Below are 17,335 nucleotides of genomic sequence, written 5' to 3' on the forward strand. Positions count from 1 at the left end.
GAAACAGTAAGAAAATATTTTTTTTACTTCAAATATTTTTATATTTGAAACAGAAAACTTGGCTAAAGAATAAGCAATGTATAAAAATATCGCTAAGCGATATATTTTAAAAAGATACAACAAAATTCAATACACTTAAAGGCAGTTTTTTTAAACAATGGAATACCTAACAGTCTTTTAGCACCATCACGTTGTACACCTTGGAGGTTTACAACAATCTTGGTTTGTTCTTTTTATATTGTCATTGCTTTTTTTATATCACATATTATAAAATACAGAAGCCACTGTGTTTCGCTAACATATATAGAAAAATAGGTAAAAATTTGATATAGTTGAGTTTCATTTTCAACATTATAATCTAGTGGCAACTATACATTTCTTCGTCAAGCCGCTCATGTAATATCATAGCTCTAGTAGTGAGGCAAATTTGATTTGCATCCCAACTAAAAGGCTTTATGTCGTTTACATTTCTTTTTGTAATTTTAGCCATCCCCCGTCTAATACACTGATCAAGAAGATGCTCTTCATAAGTAATATAATATGAATTTTCATCAAATTTATCACTAGCTTCTTCAAGATCCATTTCCCGTTCAGTTGGACTAGTATCTCGATTTGAGCATTTCTCGTAGTTGCCCGATTCTTTCTCTTTATTTTCAGAATTTTTCTCGAAATTTAGATTATTATTTGTTAGTGTTTCAATTATATCGTGATTCGTCAGGTTATCAGTATCGTCGATATCCGAGTATGAATTGACTCGAATTCGACTGTTTAATATCGCTCGCGTTGCCAGACAAGTGAATCCAACGTCCCAGCTAAATGGTTTAATTTCGTTTATATTTTGTTTAGTCCACTTTGCTATTCCTCGACGTATGCACTCGTCAAGGAGCTGCTCTTCATACGGAGTGAGATCAGTCAACTCGTCATCTTTTTCGTCGTCGAAATTCTCCTCTTCGTCATCATCACCATTAACAGAGTTCTCAGTTTTTTCTGGCTTCACTGAAGTATCATCTAGATCTGGCCTGCCCAGTGGGTTTTCCCTTATGCTTTCGATTTTCGTTTCGTCGCTAACGTTTGATTTTTCCTTGTTTAAAATAATTTTATTTACAATGTCATACTCATCCTCATCATCAATAGTCAGGGAGCTCAAACTACTTGCTGCCATTGAATGGAGCTTTGTTGGTGTTGATTCATCTTTGAAGGAAGTCAAATTATCTTCAAATACACTGCGTTTTGCTAATGGGATCATTCTAAGGATGTTTTCATTTTGTAGTGCATTGTCACTTGCCAGTGAAGAATTCTGCAAAGTTTAAGAAACGAAAAGTCAAATTACTGACACCAGATAAATTAAAATAAATACTATTCAAGTGCAAGTATTACCTTTGACTTGTCTTGATGGGGTGACAACATTTTTTTCTTTCCGAAACAACCAATTTGAGGTTTAAGTTGCAATTTAGTTCCAGGTGGAGCAGTCTGTGCTGGTGAATCTGGTAGTTCACTCGGAGATACTACACCACTGGTTCTTCGACTGAAATCACTCACTACTGAACTGCGGTCGTCTTGTACAGAATTTTGTTCAAATCCATTCAGAGAACCTAAAGAACTGCATCGAGAAAACATCAGAGGAGTTTGCTGAGAGCATGGAGTTTCGTTTTTTAACTTGGATTCTTTTTCACATTGCTCTAATGGTGGTTGCACGGGTTGGGAACATTTTAGAAATGTTTGTTCACAGGTTTCCATAGGTTTAGCTAGCTTTTGATTTTCAACAGAAGACTTTGTACTTTCAGTGGTGGATCTCTTTTTGTCTCTGTCTTTAAAAAAGTTAAATATTTCCTTGAAACTTCTGCTTGTGTTGCTAAACATTTCTCTTTTATTCTTAGTTAGCTCTTTACTGAAAGCACCTTTTGGTTTAATCACTCCAACCTTTTCCTCTTCGACTGTCTCCTCGACACATAAAAAATCTGCAAAAATTTCAATGTAAAATTTGCACTAGTGCATTAATTTTGCAATTTATAATTACCATTTTTACTATGCAAATATGATGCATTCCTTTTTTTTTCATCATCAACATTAGACTCATTATAACAAAGTGTGTAATCCATAGGTTGATCTAGATCTGTTTCAGCGTACTCATCAAAAGCTTCTGGATAACTGATATTAGATTTTAATTTGGCCTTCATCTTATCGTGCTCATAATTCAGTCGAGTTTTCTTTAGTTTCGAATGTTCGGTTTCCTGTGCTTGGTGTTTTGAATTTGCATTGTCCATCGAATGGATTTTTTTGTTATCCAGCATCTCTTGACTACTTTTTTTTAAACTGTTGTCATTCTTTCTGTCTTGTTTCCACAAATACAATGCTGACTTTTCAGTTTGAACTTGCACGCTGTGCATAGAATTGGAATCTTGGTCATCGTTTCCCTGCCACTTGTTATAATTAGATGAAAATGAAATAGTGAGTTTTAGTTATATATTTTAAAATACTGCCTGATTTTTACCACGGCTTCAATCTCGTCCGCTGGTGAGCAACAGGTTCGATTCTGACCGTGCTGAAAATTTGTAGCCAAATCTGGATAATTCCATGGTTTGCGTCTGGTGCCAAATCTTTCTTCGTCTTCTACATTACTGGAGCCTTTAGGCTGCTTTGGATTGTTTACCTTAGACATTTCTAGTCTCGAGTGTTGAGAGAAAAAACATTATGGTCAATTTTCTTGTAGAGTTTAAGTAAGTTTCGAACCTTTATGAAAGGGATCCGACGTTTGTAAACACTCCCGATATAATATGTATACACATACCTTTTCTAGATAATACCTCGTATATATGTTTATTTATCAGCTTGTATCCATATTTTCCTTACGTTATAAAATTTGCTATGAAAATCTCTTAAGGTTCGTAGTTTTATTACCGAGGCAGAGGATTGAATTTGAATTATGATACATTGTTATCTATGCTAATTGAAAAATAGGAACCATTTGTTTACATAGCGTCCAGTCCAGACTCAGAGACGGCTCCGATAATGAATCGATCTTATATACTTGAAGGTTATGGGTATACTGATAAGTAATGTCTCCCATCGGCGCATGCGCGGCTACATATATATATATATATATATATATATATACTTTTGAATTGAGCAATTCATCAGGTAAGCGGTATTAAACGAAAAAATGAGACACCATGTACTTATGAGTAGTTTTTATTATAAAATTATAATGCTAGCACTTGGAGGACCGTTCGTCGATCTTCTCTAGCTCCGCCGCGTCAGCCTGCAACAGTGAATTGTAGACAAGTGTATCATAATATATATACATATATAGGATCGGCGGAACGACCGCAGGCGGCGCGAGGAGAAAGAAGAACGGAAGAAGAAAGGAACAGATGAATAGGTATACCTTGGTATCCTTGCCCCTGCAGAGCAAGCCCCGAATGAGCGGCGTGTAGAGCTTGTAGTCCGCGGGCTTGTAGTTGTTCGGCCCGGTGATCCAGGACACCAGCAGTCCGACTATGATCGCGGTCAAGAAGCCGACCCACGTGTACCAGAGGTAGGACATCCGGTAGAGGAAGAAGGGCGTCTCTCTGCGCGCGGTACAAGTAGGACATAGGTATCGGAGTAAAATCGAAGAGCGCGCTATATATATACAGATTCGCACTCACTCGGCGGCGGCGCTGTCAAGGACGAGGGTGAGATTGGCGGCGCCGAGCTTGAGGCCGTCCGGACAGCCGTCGAGCGAGACGGGCTTGACCGGGAAGCGTATCTTCCCACTGGCCAGCGCCGCCTGCGTCCCGAAGGAGATCCACGCGACCAGGTTCAGGCTGACCAAGGCGCCCGCTATCGCGCCCTGGGGACAGGCAGGCAGTAGTGTAGCTGCACCGACCGCGACTTAAGGGCGGAATAACGCGCTTACCCTGGAGTTGGCGAACGGGAAGAACATGCCGAGAGTGAAGATGCCGAGCAGCGGGCCCGCGGTGATGCCGGACAGACTCTTGCCGGCCTGAAGAGGCAAGGAATATTAATGTATTAATTAACTGGATAGAGCTGTGCCTACCTGAATGAGGCCGCTGAGCTTCTCGACGAGCAGAACGAGGGCGAGGCAGACGACTCCGACGAGGAGGACCGTGAGCTTCATGAGGCGGCTGGCGGCCACATCCGACATGGGCTTCCTCAGGCAGGGCTTTATCATGTCCTCGTAGATGACCCCGGACATCGAGTTCAGGCCCGTCGACATGGTGCTGCAGCTCGGGAGGATCGCTCGTTAGAAGGCGAGATAGTAGTGCGCGAAAAGCCGCCGATCTAGAAACAATTCAATTGAGCTGACCTCAGTGCGGCGCTGAAGACGCCGGAGACGAAGAGCCCCGGCAGGCCCGGTATCGCCTGCGCCAGCTCCATCACGAAGAACGGCAGCAGCTGGTCCGGCTTGCGGATTTGCTGATGAGAGGAGAGAAGAGCGCGAGGCGCACTCGAGGTTAGGTAGCCGCGATGCTTGTACAAGGAAGAGGCGGACGCGCACGAACCTTGCTGGAGACGGGGTCGCAGTCGTAGAAGGCGGCGAAGATGACGATGCCCGTGTAGCAGCTCAGCGAGACTATCGCGACGATGCCCACCGCCATGATCGCTATCGTGCTGCAAACATTGCGGAGAGAGCGCATAAGTAGCCTCGAGAGATGGCGCCTGCATCGAATGCAGCCACAGTTGCGACGCGACCTACATGTTGGACTTTTTGAGGTTCGGCATGGCGAGGCATCGCTGGACCATCGCCTGGTTCACGGAGCAGGTCGCCAGCCAGTTCAGGTAGTTCCCGACCACGACCGTCCAGAAGGTGTGCCTGACCGTCGGGTTGGGGTCCATGCTGCCTCGAGAGAAAGAAGGACGCCATTGAGAAGGGCAAGGTAAGGAAGGTAAGGAAGGGGCTGAGCCGAGCTGGGGGCTTACTTGAAGAACTCGATGCGGCCGGTCTCGAGGTTGCGCCTCCAGACCTCGGACCAGCCTCCGGCCCGGGCAGTTCCCAGCAGCGCAACCACGATCACGCCGCCGAACATGACGATCGTCTGGATCGCGTCGGTCCACACGACCGCCTTCAGGCCGCCCTGCGTGCATTATCCGGCGTTACAGCGAATTCGGGCGAATTCGGAGCCAGCCGGCGAGGCTTGGGCGCGTAGGGACTCACCAGCGTCGTGTAGAATATGCAGACGGCGCAGACGACCGAGGCGATCGCGTGCAGGTTGACGCCGGTCACTTGGTTGAACGCCAGCGCCGGCACGTAGATGACCAGCGGGATGTAGAGCAGCTGGAACGGCATACGCGTCTCAGAGCAGTCGGGAGAATCGGTATTCTCTTACGAGCTGACTCACCATTTTTAGGAGGAAGATGAAGGAGCCGATGAGCCTCACCACGCGGTTGAACCTCAGCTCCAGGTACTGCAATGAGAAAGCTCGGCGTCCCGCCTCTATAGTAACTGCGCAGGAGCGAGCGCGTAGAGTGCATACCTCGTAGGAGGAGGTGATCCGCAGGCCGTAGAAGACGGGCAGGTAGACGATGGCCATGGTCAGCGAGACGAAGCAGTCGGCGATTACGATGCACCAGAGCTGCGTGCCGTAGACGTACATCTCGGCGGGCAGTCCCAGGATCGCGATGCCCGATATGTAGCTGCAGCGCGTTTCAAACGTTATATACGCGTACACACGTTAGATGCTCTCGGCGCGTCGCGCGCTGCCGGACAGCCGAGAAGGAGGCTCACCTGGCGATGAGCGACATGCTTATGGGGAAGATGGACATGTTCTGCCCGCCCACGAGGTACTCCTTCACGGCGTTGGGGTTCTTCCGCGAGTTGTAGGCCTGGTAGACGCCGACGAGAGCGGAGACGCCGAGCATCCCCGCGAAGACGAGGCCGTCGAGGAGGTCGAACTGCTTCCTGGCCGCGTTCTCCATCGCCGCTATCGAGTGCCGGCGGGCCCTCCTGGAAGTGCCACTGGCTCAGCCTCGAAAAGTCATGCTCCCAGCAGCAGCAGCAGCAGCAGCAGCAGCAGCGCTCGCCGCGGGCAGCTTCTCGGCCGACTGGCCCGCCTCGCGCGACGCGCCTCCGAGAGCAGTCGAGCGGCACTGATTGAATAATTGCGGGGGTGCCCTCTCTTCTCCTCCGCGCTCGAGATTAATGTAGTCCGGCGCGCAGCTGCAATCGTCGAAAATTGTCGCGTGTATCTCTCTCTCTCTCGACGACCGGGCGATCAGCGTGCTTTTGGTGTCGAGAGGGATTTCCTACGGATTTCCTACGCGATACTTGGGCGCCCGTCGAGCTGTCCGTGCTTTTAAATGTGCACAATCGCGTTATCGCGTCTATTTTTAGACGGCTATTTCTGCGCCGCTCTTATATGCGCGTAACGCGAGGGAAGGAAAAAACCCGGCGACTGCCGGCCACTCGTACTTTTGATACACACAAATTGCCACTGGATAGCCTCTTTGTCCTTTTTCTCTTCTGACGCGCGCCGACTCGTACGACGGCGACGGGCCGAGATTCGTTGCTCCTCGGGAGGAGCAAGCTCGTTTCCGGAAGAATTAAGCCCGATTAAGAGCGCTTACTTTGCGCCACCTTTTCTTCACCGGGCCAGATCCGATCGACTCCGCGGCAGAGTCAACAAAAGCTCGAACATTCGGAGAGGCAGTTTTCCAGGAAGCTTCGGCGAAATTTCATTTCCGCAGAGCTGAGAGCACACAGGGGCTCGTCGCGCTTTACGCGCCCACGCCAGCATAAACAAAAGCAAATCATTCAAATAGGGCGTACGCCGCGCGCGCGCTTATGTCATCCGCGACCGCTGCCTCCCGACTGTTTGTCCCGACCGTGTGCGCGATCGAGGGGGAAAACTCACCTCAAGACGGGGGACTCCGGTGATCGATTATGTACACGAGGCCGCGCCCTATAGAGGACTGACTTCTGTGTCCTTTCGACGCGAGCAATCACTTCCTCGCTTGCTCTGGCGCTCTTATTTTTGGAGCGCGCGTACACGCTCTCTGCAAGCTTCGACCTGACCCTCGCGAAATGTCCCTTCTTCCACGGCAAAGATCCAGTTCTGAATCCGATAACACATAGCAGTTACGGAAAGAGCCTTTTACCGGGAAAGGATTTTTGCGCCTCGCTGAATTATATACGAACGTAAACTTCACGCTCGGAGACAGAGCGCGCTTTTCCCATCCCTTTCCGTTCCCGGCGGCGAACTTGTTTCGGCTTTTCCACGAATGCGGAAGAATTAAGACCCTGGAGCGTCTTAACTCTGTCGCTCGATTTAAAATCCGACCGCACGACTGGCTGTTTGTCTTCTCAAGTGGATCAACTTCCGCGCCTGATTCTACGCAGACGAAGGTGCAGCAGTGGCCGTCTTTTCTCTTCTCATTCGCTTGCATCCGGGATAAACGAAGAATCGAGCTCTGTGCGTGTGCTGGATTTTCGAAAGGGCCCGGGCGCGTTACCTTCCTCCTCTGAACAAGCTCGCAAGTATTTTATCAACGCGTTGGAGCGTAAAATATTAAAACATAAAAATAAAAGCCGATTCGCTTTGTTCCGTAAATAAATGTTCCTTTTCCGTTGCTAGCAAAGCGTTTCTGAATGGTTTCTCCCACTCGTCGTCTCGTCGTCAGCTGCAATGCAGCCCAATTAGCTGTTGAGCTCCCCCTCTGTACTTTCTTCCGGCAAGTATTTTTCCCGCGTCGCCGCGTGCATCGCCCGATAAATGAATTACGAGCTCCGCCGTACGGCTTTTTAATGGATACTACGGAGCCAGTGTCGTGAATAAGAAGAAGAAGAAGGGTAGGTGTACCGCTGGCCCTGGGGAGTTAGTGCGCAAGGCAGAGAGAGAGAGAGAGAGAGAGAGAGAGAGCACCGGGCGCAGGCGAAGGTATGAAGCGAAGAGAGTCAGTCTGTCGCGCGACGCCGCTGCCGCTTCTCCAACAGCCCGAGGGATACTTAGAGGGAGCCGAGATGGCTCGCGAATGTTTTCTCGCGACCTTCTGAAAACTGCAGCCCAGCCCGGTTACAATACACAAGTGCGCTGCTTGCCATATTCCGCGCGTATCTGTCGAGCGGGCACCGGCAACAGATGTCGATTCTATCTTTTTATTGAATTCGACGCTTTATCTCTGTTAAATCAAATAAACGCCGGCGCGTCGTGGCCGCATTATCGCTCTCGGCTCGGTAATTTAGGCTCTCTGCTCGCGCATCGATACGGGAGCCGACATTGATAAAGTTTTCCACAGACGTAGAAACCTAACAGGCTTTCTCCTCTCACGCAGGAACGAGCATGCTCCTGCTGGGCTTCCTCCTCGCCAGCGCGTGCGCCGTTGCAGAAGCGAGGGCCTTCGTCAACATCTCCGGCGACGTAATCCTGGGAGCGCTCTTCCCGATTCACCGGAAGGGATCGGGCAGCGAGAACTGCGGCAAAATACAGGTAAACGTCGCGTCCACTTTTTCCCCCCAGCTCGCCTATTTTCACGCATCTCCGCGATATTCAGTTGGAGGACGGCATCCAGCCACTGGAAGCGATGCTCTACACGCTCGGTCAGATCAACCGAGACCCCGACATTCTGCCCGGCGTGCGGCTGGGCGTTCTGGCCTTCGACTCCTGCGACAATCCGAATTACGCCCTCGAGCAGGCGCTGAATTTCGTAAAAGGTGCGTTCGGCCCCCCCTATCGCTTCCCCGTCTCATTCATCCGCTGACTCGGTTTGCCTTCTCTGCGCGCAGGTTTCATCGCTCACGTCAACGAGTATCACAAAACGGAGTTTCAATGCCTGGACGGTAGCGTGCCAAAGTTTCTCGGCGGCGGTTTCGACAGAGTCGTCGCGGTCTTGGCGGCCCAATCCAGTTCCGTTACTTTGCAGGTGAATCCCTCGGCAGCAGCGCGCGACTCTCCCTCTCTCTCTCTCTCTCTGCCCCTAATCGCCTTTCATTAGTCTGTTTCATTAATAGACGATTCGGTTTCGCGAATTATTTTTTCCTACCTTAGTTCCACTAATAAAGCCTATAAATGGCCATAAACTGGCTCACGGGGGAAAGCGAGGCCGTTCGGTTTGTCTTAATGTAAGATAATTCGTGTCTTCCGGTTTGAAAAGACGCATTATTTCGAGAATTCGATAAACCCGCACCTCTCGGCTCGAATAAAAGACTCTTGACGCTCGACAAGCATTAAGTATACAGTACGACGATAAAATTGAGCTCCATTCCATTGTGCGTCCCACTTCCTGGCGAGGTCGGCGGGAAGAGTGAGGGGGAGTTGGGTGGGGGGATTTTTCTATACAGCTGATGGTAACGCGCGCATCCCGCCAACAGGTCGCATCGATGCTGAGGCTGTTCTCGGTGCCGCAGATCTCGTACATGGCGACGACGCCCTCGCTGAGCAGCAAGGAGCGCTTCCCGCACTTCTTCAGGACCGTACCGAGCGACGTCAACCAGGCTCACGCGATGCTCGAGATTCTCAAGTAATTTGAATTTGGCCTTCTCTCCCGTTCATATACCGTGTATCATGCGTTTTGAGCGAAAGAGTAAAAAACTTTGGTTTTTCGCGAGTCCCAACCCGACGCTCCCCAAATAGCCGCTATCGTCCGCGCGAGCCAATGATCCATCCCAATGATCGATGCAGGCAGTTCGAGTGGACGTACGTGTCGGTGGTCTACTCGGACACGGAGTACGGTAACCACGGCTACGAGACCCTCGTCTCCCTGGCGAGCAAATACTCCATATGCTTCAGTGCGCCGCAGCGCATCGACAAGGAGCGCTTCTCGCGCGAGGACTACGACAACGTCATCCGCACGATCGCCAACAAGACCGAAGTCCGAGGTAGGCGCACTTTCAGTTTCTGCCTAAGACTCTTATTTCCGCCTCCTGGCACTCGGAATCGATGCGGATTACGAAATTCCCGTATGCAGCTAAATCAAGATAGCCGCGGCAGCTTTTTTGCCGGTCACTTGTACCCACAGCCTCTATTTCGGGTCGTCATCTCCTCGTATAGTCTGCGCAAGTATGCTGCGTACACGCGTGTACGAGGAGAAGCCGGTAACAGGGCTTTAGGGAAACTTTGATGGCTGCCGAGTGAAAAGTGAACTTTAGCTCGGAGCGTCTGTTGCAGTTCGCCGGCGGGGAACTCGAAATTCGATTATTGTCTATTTTCGGGCAGGATTGCTTCGAGATTAGTTCCGTAATAATAACCAGCCATCTGCAATCCGGCTTCTCAATGGCAATGCCTATACATATAGCACGGCTGCACAGAAGGTCGGGCCTCCTAATCCGCTTTGTTCTCGCGCTGCACCGGCCGCCAGGCGCTTCAGGTGCGTTGAGCGAGGACGCTGGGGATTATAAGAAAAACTCGGGCTGAATGCCAGTAGAAAGATCCGCGTTCCGCCAGACGAGCGCGCGCTCGTCAGCTCTCTCCCTCCCTCTCCCTCTCTCTTGAGAGTGCCTCGAATTCCCCAGTGGTCGTCCTGTTCGCGGAGAAGGTGACGACGCTGCACGTGATGGACGCGGCCCGTCGGCTGGGCGTCGGCACGCGCTTCGTCTGGATCGGCAGCGACGCCTGGTCGACCAGCAACCACCGCAACTTTCTCAACCCCGGCCGACGCGACGAGCCCGAGGAAGTGGTGCTCGAAGGCGCGCTGGCGGTCCAGCCCCTGTCGCGGCGCATGTCGGGCTTCGACGACTACTTCGCGAGCCTGACGCTCGCGCACGAGGCCGTGAATCCCTGGTTCCGGGAGTTCTGGCGCGAGTTCCACAGGTGCGACGAGAAGAACGCGACGGAGGCCGACTCGGAGGACGCGGACTACCAAGAGGTGAGCCACAGATCGAAAGGCCATCGGGCGCAAGCAGCCCACTGAGTCGCGATCGTTCCAGCAGTACGAGCGCGACGTCGCCTGCTCGGACGAGGCCCGGCAGAGGATAGCCCGCCGGACCGGCTACAAGCAGCAAAAGTTCCTGCACTTTGTGCGCGACGCGGTCTACTCGGCGGCTCACGCCCTGCACGACATGTTCCTCGACAGATGCGGCCAGGATTACCAGGGCATGTGCGAGGCCGTGGAGCACATCGACGGCGCCACCCTCAGCAAGTACTTGGCCAACGTCTCCTTCAAAGGTACGCTCGTTATGATAATTGACGCGAAGACGTGCGCTGGAAAAACAAGCTTGTTCGCAGACGAGGCCGGCAACAAGTTCAGATTCATGAACGGCGTGGACGGGCCGCCGCGGTACTCCATCCTGAACTACCAGAGGGCCGAGGACGGATCCTACCGCTGGCACGTTGTCGGCAATTACACGCGTGAGTTCGATTTTCTTCCTTTTATGTACTCGATTTTACCAGGATAAGCGAAACGAGATACGCCTGGGGAAACATTTGCGCTGATAAAAATACGAGCAGCAGCAGTCGCATTGATCGAGGGAGAGTTTGATTGATCGCGTCCAGTCGATATGTAATGTAGAATAAATGTCGTCGCAGAGTCGGAAAACGGCAGTCCGGTGCTGCAGCTGGACCAGCGGGTGATGAAGTACCGGAGCGAGGAGGAGGGCGGCCGCCGCTTCTTCCCGAACTCGACGTGCGCCAGCCCCTGTCAGGCCAGCCAGGTGAAGGTGCGCGAGAAGCAGGACCCCTGCTGCTGGCGGTGCCGCAACTGCGGCCTCTACCAGTTCAAGCTGGACGACCACCGGTGCGAGGACTGCGAGTGGGGCACCAGGCCCACCGAGGACAAGACCTCCTGTTCGGCCATTCCGGAGGAGTTCATAGACTACTCGAGCCCGTGGGCGGTCAGCGCCATGGCCGTGGCTACTTGTGGTGAGTATTCGTCGATTCCTCATTCGCGCCTCACAGTAAAAAAGGCCAAGTTCAACAAGAGCGATCTTCGCCGCAGGCATCCTGCTGACCATATTCGTGCTCTGCGTGTTCTGGCTGTACAGCGAGACTCCGATAATCAAGGCCTCCGGCCGCGAGCTCTCCTGCCTCCTGCTGCTGGGCACACTGGCCTCCTTCCTCATGACCTTCGCCATCATCGCCCGGCCCAATACCCAGACCTGCGCGATTACGCGATTCGGGATCGGGCTCTGCTACACGCTCTGCTACTCCGCCCTCGTCACCAAGACCAACAGGATCCACCGCATATTCAACAACGCCACCAACAGCCCGCACAAGCCGAGGTACGCTGCGTTCCGATCTCTCCGCACTAGATGGATCCGTTGTTGATTCGGTAGCCTGATACCGATGATTATCGATTGCCGCTGCAGCGCCTTTCATTCGTCGCGCGCTTCGGTTGTTTTGTAGGCGTATGCTGGACAAACACAAAAATCACCGACAATATCCCTTGTAGGTACACCAGTCCAAGATCTCAGTTGATAATAACGGGCATCATCACGTTCATCGAGGTTCTGATAAACGGTGCGTGGCTACTGAAGGCGCCACCGTCCGCGACCTACGCCTTTCCGACGAGGGATACGCGCTTGAGGATTTGCCAGGGCTTCGACGATCGCTCCTACACGATCGGACTGATCTATCCGTTCATCTTAATCGGTAGTATTGCTTGCCCAACACTATTGCACGATTATCGAGACCAGCGCGGCCATTATTCGAATGATCTTTAATTGATATTGCAATATTCCCCTCCTGCGCATCTTTCTAGTGGTATGCACGGTGTACGCAGTGAAAACGCGCAAATGCCCAGAAGGGTTCAACGAGACGCGCTACATCGCCTTCACCAATTACACGACGATGATTCTCTGGCTGGCTTTCGTTCCTCTCTACCTGGCCTCGACGAGCAACGCTATTCGCGTGGTTACCCTGGCGCTGTCACTATCCCTCAGCGCACTCGTCCAGCTCGCCTGCCTCTTCTTCCCCAAAGTCTACATCGTCCTCATGAAGCCGGAGAAGAACACCAAGGAGCTGGTGATGGCCCACCACAGAAGCTCGTCCTACCTGCCGACGCCGGCAACTCCGGTGGTCATTTTGAATGGAAATCCCTTTACCTTCAACGTGTCGGCTAGAGATAACAAGTAGAAAAGATAGTGGCTAATCCAAGCTTATTGCTCATTTCTTTTATCTGTCTTTATCGTTTGGATTTAGCGGTGATTTAGTGCCTCTATTTCATCTCTTCGGCCCTGGGAACAAAGACTTTTGAATGTGAAATGACGTTGAAACTTATTTACTTCCGGAGCTGTGATTTTTAGTCATTTATTTATTTATTTATTTATTTATTTATTTATTTATTTATTTATTTATTTATTTTTTACAATAATAGGTAATCCTAATCAAAACTAATTCTTCTCGAAATTTTGAGTATACAAACCATGATGACGCGATTAGAAATAAAATAAACATAATCCATTCATAGTGTAAAAAGACGCCGGCATGATTAATATAATTGTAGTTTATAGAACATAGGACGAGAATCGGCATCAGCATCTATAAAATATTGTAAATAACTGTACAGAATACCATTCATTGGAACGTAAATCGAATTATATGAACGGTCAAAATAAATCATCGTACAAAGTAGGGGAAAATAAATAATACGAAAGTTTGGTTAGTTATTTGTAAATATATTATTAAGTAACATCTATAATATAATAATGAAAAACCATCTATATTCATAGGTATCATTGTAATATTTCAATCCGATAATAAAACACTCAGTATGTATAGATTTCCGTAGCTTCCAAGCGTGAGCCCTATTTCCGTGTTTGTTTGTGAGTCTGGCTTTTCACAGCAGCTTTGGTGTACCGACTCTTAATATAGATTATTATATAATATTCATGTAAGATTTCTGTTTTATATTTTACAATTTATTTATTTTAACGCTAAGCTGATAACACTTCCATTACTTCAGTAAAAAATCGAAGTATCGTTAGGCGCTTTTGCTTTACACGCGATTATCTTACAGTCTAGCTTTCATTTTTTCAATACTTTTTTAATTTATCTCTCAGGAATAATCCAAGCATGGATTCACCCTTCACGAAATCGATGAAATTCATCAGGTAATTCGCTATCAGACTAGAGACGGTAATACTCGTTGTGTTGCGTTTTTGTCTTCCACCATGGGAGCTTTAAAGTGAAAGAGAGAGAGAGCCTATTAAGTGCCAACCGAGCTAATCGGTTTTGATTTTTGGACCTTTAAATTTGATGTGATTGCGATGATCCATTATAATATTGCACAAAGTAAAACAAATGGCAAGCTCTAAGATCGCTTTAAAAGTACACTGCAGCTGTAATTCGACTTATTGACTTGACAAAAGATGCCATTAATAGCATATACACATCGAAACAACACATTCATTAATTAGCAACGTGCCATAGATTTCAAATTATAAAAGCATACATTTAATGTTCAATAACGTATAACAGGATGCAGTTAGGTCTTATAATAGCTTTCGGTATCATAATTCAATTTCGTTTAATCGTGAAAAATAAATTGATCTTGCCCAATCTATGAGCAGTTTAAACTTCAGTCCACGCATTTTATAACTGTACTTTAACATTTAGTTCATTACTTTTTACTTATGCAATACCTCATACTTTGAAAATTTGATTCTCGTAAATCTCGAATTATCTATTTCATCACAATGATGATGAGAACCATCGTTTTGTGCATATATCCTATATATGTAGATTACATCGAATATTTATTACTTTATACAAATTTTTAAAAATTCATTTAGGTATTGAATAGTTTTCGCGCCCGTTTGCCTTCTATATTATCAAGATTATAAGGTAACAGATTTTAGTGAAATATTTTAGCTTTGACACTTTGATCAACCCGTGTTACACAAATTTACACAACAATACTTGAGCGCGAATCGAGAAATACAATTTTTAAACGTGGAGTTAAACAAAAACTGTATGCGTAATTTAATGATAGTTTTGAAATGTATATGAAATTCTTAAATACCCTGAAACTACATTTATAGATCCTTTAGTCTTTCATATATATATATTTCACAATGTAATTTATCACGATGACACTGTCACCACAAATCTCTTACTTTTTCCTATATTGACGGGAAACCGGTCAAACATTTTCTCGTATAACTACATAATAATTCTTTTAAATATATTATTTACAGCCTTGACGAGGCAGTCCGTAAAATCTCGACGATAAAGCAGTCATTTACATTGTATTTACACGCTGCAAAAATATAATTCAAGTAGAAAAAACAAACGTTATAATTGCTTTTTAATTTGCAATTCCTATAAAGCTTTCCAAATCAACCACTTAATCACTTGATAACACAAGGTTAATCTCTAATAAATTTCAAATAAACGCTGTATTGCGAGATTATCTTAAATTAACATTTTAGGAGTTCACAGTTTTGAGTCAGTTCTTTTTGAATTGCCTTCTGGTTGTCAATAATATTCGGCAATATTTTCAAAATATTCTTGTGCAAACATTTGATGTCAAGATTTCACAGCTAAGTCTAGTTTGAATTCAAGTTACCTAGTAGTGTACAGTTTTGTAGCCAAATACCGAATATTCGTGACTATCGATTACGACTAGACGTGTAGCCCCTTCACTGTTTGTTCCTACGAAAAGACCGGCTTTCATTATTTACTTAAAATAGTCTGGATCAAAAATATTCACGCTTTATCGAGTTCTCGCTATCAAGTACGGAGCGAATTTTATTTTATTTATTTCATTAACTATAGTGCGGTTAATCGGACGGTCTTTACAAGATCGTCGTCGTAGTATAGGTTTCTGCTATTTCCTTTTACATTTTGTTCTTCCTTAGTTTGGGTTCGTCTATTACAATTTGACTTTGCTTCTTTTCTATCTTTATACATGCCTATTTCATTATAATATCTCGATATGTCGTCGTCACGTAAGTGAATCATATAATCTTTCGTGGGCTTAAAAAAATTATGGAACAAAAACAGCGCAGGCTCGGGGTTTTCTACACTTTTGTCTTCGTAAAATGACTTCAAGGTGCTAAGAACTATGAGTATTATTTATTTTCAGTTTCAACAATGATATCGACGACTGTCGTTAGATCTAGATTTTGGTAGTGCTCGGATTTTTTCTCGCTCAAATTACAATGTTCGTCCGTTGATGAAACTCAAAGTAGACAAAATTTCAGCCGCTTCACCTCAGCATACTTTACAGGAAACATTCCGTTCTATGTGCGCTACACTGTCTCTTGAATCATTGAGCTTTATAAACATCGTACAACGAACCTCTGGAGGAATATTCGTTAAGAGTAGGTTCGGTGTCCGAGCCGCGATCGTTACGCGTGTATACGGAATCCTTGCGAATGTGGCGGGGCAGTTAAAACTTTCTTGATTCCGGCTATCTAAGTTCCTCTCGCCTCGACTCCCGCGTCCGTACTTTTCTTCTCTCTACCACCCAGTTCGCCTGTTTTTGTCCTCTCGAGCTAGATTCAACAGCCGCGAATTAGTGCAATTATTTGGCCCCATCACCCTAATTTTTTGTTACTATACACACGTCTTCGTCTTAAGGCACGTTCGCACCGAGAATATTATCCTGCACCCGATGGGCTTTGCTCTTTTCTTCTTCTACTGCGCGTAGCTTTGCTCTGTGCAATCTCTGATATGTGCGCCAAGTCCAGGTCAGGCAGCCGCGGCGTGTCCTCTCGAAATTTTATCCAGCGACTCGCGCGCGGCCTCTCCGAGAAACAGCGCAGCATATGTCAGCTGGGGAAAATATGGGCATCATGTAAAGCGCCAAGTTTTGCTCACATCAGACTGGGAGCTGGTACTGCGAAAATGAGAGTGAATCAATGTTTGCACAGTCTGCAGGCTGACGGGGCAGATCTAAAGTTTCGCTATAAAGCTCTCAGTTGCCCTCAAGTCGAGGCGAACGCAGACGCTAAGCAATAGTTCTGAAACAATGCCTCGGCCCCTCCGCCTTCTTTCCGCTAAACTTGCGCGAATTTCTATACCCTTTTGATTTCCATCGAACCGTGGGCTCGCAAAAAAATCACGCCGACGCAACGGAATAACGCAAAGGAAATCCCGCGAGAGAAGCCCGGGGGCAAAAAGAATCAGCCGAAGAGCGTCCTGCCGAGAATCCAGCGCAGATCCGCACACAAGATCCGCCACATTCGCAAGTAATTTCGCTCTAGCGCCCCTCGGTCCGGTAGCCGCTCGATCCAGCCGGAGCTCGGCTGCAAGCTCTTCGCGTTCAACAGCGGCTGCATCACCTGCCGAAGTAGCGACTGAGCAGGGCGCCGAGGACGAAGAGCACGTGGGTCGTCAGCGAGGAGCCCGACGAGCGCCACGTCGAGGCCGACGAGACGTCGTCGCACTGGGCTGCAAGCAGATCGGGGTTCGGGGTTAGCCAGAGAGTGCGTCAGCGGAGTGCGCGCAGTCGCAGCAAA

General features: G+C 48.0%; 4 protein-coding genes across 18 annotated transcripts in view; 1 reads left to right on the forward strand and 3 right to left on the reverse strand.

The window, feature by feature from the left end:
* Nucleotides 1-17: 17 nt before the first annotated feature.
* LOC100680403 (adenomatous polyposis coli protein) lies at nucleotides 18-3,051 on the reverse strand. 4 transcript variants are annotated; one of them, XM_032595942.1, is made up of 5 exons: nucleotides 2,789-3,051; nucleotides 2,492-2,661; nucleotides 2,018-2,414; nucleotides 1,378-1,958; nucleotides 18-1,297 (listed from the first exon to the last, which is right to left on the reverse strand). In XM_032595942.1, exons 2-5 carry the CDS (start codon nucleotides 2,657-2,659, stop codon nucleotides 359-361), a joined length of 2,085 nt encoding a protein of 694 aa, XP_032451833.1. In that variant the 5' UTR covers nucleotides 2,660-2,661; nucleotides 2,789-3,051; the 3' UTR covers nucleotides 18-358. The 4 variants fall into 4 exon arrangements, with proteins under 4 accessions (XP_032451833.1, XP_008216777.1, XP_016844990.1 ...); XM_008218555.4 differs by having other exon boundaries at nucleotides 2,492-2,666; XM_016989501.3 differs by having other exon boundaries at nucleotides 2,018-2,420; nucleotides 2,789-3,050.
* A 122-nt stretch (nucleotides 3,052-3,173) lies between these two features.
* On the reverse strand, nucleotides 3,174-6,077 carry LOC100116003 (sodium-coupled monocarboxylate transporter 1). 2 transcript variants are annotated; one of them, XM_001600521.5, is made up of 13 exons: nucleotides 5,729-6,077; nucleotides 5,478-5,637; nucleotides 5,343-5,408; nucleotides 5,159-5,278; nucleotides 4,924-5,078; nucleotides 4,700-4,840; nucleotides 4,506-4,614; nucleotides 4,310-4,419; nucleotides 4,040-4,223; nucleotides 3,899-3,985; nucleotides 3,648-3,832; nucleotides 3,386-3,569; nucleotides 3,174-3,259 (listed from the first exon to the last, which is right to left on the reverse strand). In XM_001600521.5, exons 1-13 carry the CDS (start codon nucleotides 5,917-5,919, stop codon nucleotides 3,209-3,211), a joined length of 1,743 nt encoding a protein of 580 aa, XP_001600571.1. In that variant the 5' UTR covers nucleotides 5,920-6,077; the 3' UTR covers nucleotides 3,174-3,208. The 2 variants fall into 2 exon arrangements, 1 of the variants encoding a protein (XP_001600571.1); XR_004344460.1 differs by having other exon boundaries at nucleotides 3,176-3,259; nucleotides 4,700-4,844; nucleotides 5,729-6,048.
* Nucleotides 6,078-7,706: 1,629 nt separating this feature from the next.
* On the forward strand, nucleotides 7,707-13,969 carry LOC100115971 (metabotropic glutamate receptor-like). Of its 6 annotated transcripts, XM_031921210.2 has the most exons (13): nucleotides 7,897-8,025; nucleotides 8,272-8,426; nucleotides 8,491-8,650; nucleotides 8,723-8,859; nucleotides 9,308-9,456; nucleotides 9,618-9,814; nucleotides 10,448-10,800; nucleotides 10,862-11,099; nucleotides 11,160-11,282; nucleotides 11,460-11,792; nucleotides 11,869-12,151; nucleotides 12,322-12,521; nucleotides 12,631-13,969. In XM_031921210.2, the coding sequence occupies exons 2-13, from the start codon at nucleotides 8,280-8,282 to the stop codon at nucleotides 13,002-13,004; spliced, it is 2,694 nt and encodes an 897-aa protein (XP_031777070.1). In that variant the 5' UTR covers nucleotides 7,897-8,025; nucleotides 8,272-8,279; the 3' UTR covers nucleotides 13,005-13,969. The 6 variants fall into 6 exon arrangements, with proteins under 6 accessions (XP_031777067.1, XP_031777070.1, XP_031777066.1 ...); XM_031921207.1 differs by lacking the exon at nucleotides 7,897-8,025 and adding an exon at nucleotides 7,707-7,789 and having other exon boundaries at nucleotides 10,862-11,282; XM_031921206.2 differs by having other exon boundaries at nucleotides 10,862-11,282.
* The window catches only part of LOC100678593, a 72,462-nt gene continuing 68,652 nt past the window's right edge, over nucleotides 13,526-17,335 (reverse strand). For 4 of the 6 annotated variants that reach the window (XM_008218547.4, XM_008218546.4, XM_016989474.3 and 1 more), the window contains one exon: nucleotides 13,526-17,267. In XM_008218547.4, coding sequence (XP_008216769.1) covers nucleotides 17,155-17,267 — 113 coding nt within the window. In that variant the 3' untranslated portion in view covers nucleotides 13,526-17,154. The remainder of the gene's footprint in view (nucleotides 17,268-17,335) is intronic. The other 2 variants (XM_031921216.2, XM_031921214.2) reach the window with 1 other exon arrangement.

This window comes from Nasonia vitripennis, chromosome 1, assembly GCF_009193385.2.
Source record: "Nasonia vitripennis strain AsymCx chromosome 1, Nvit_psr_1.1, whole genome shotgun sequence".
Classification (NCBI taxonomy): Eukaryota; Metazoa; Arthropoda; class Insecta; order Hymenoptera; family Pteromalidae; genus Nasonia; species Nasonia vitripennis.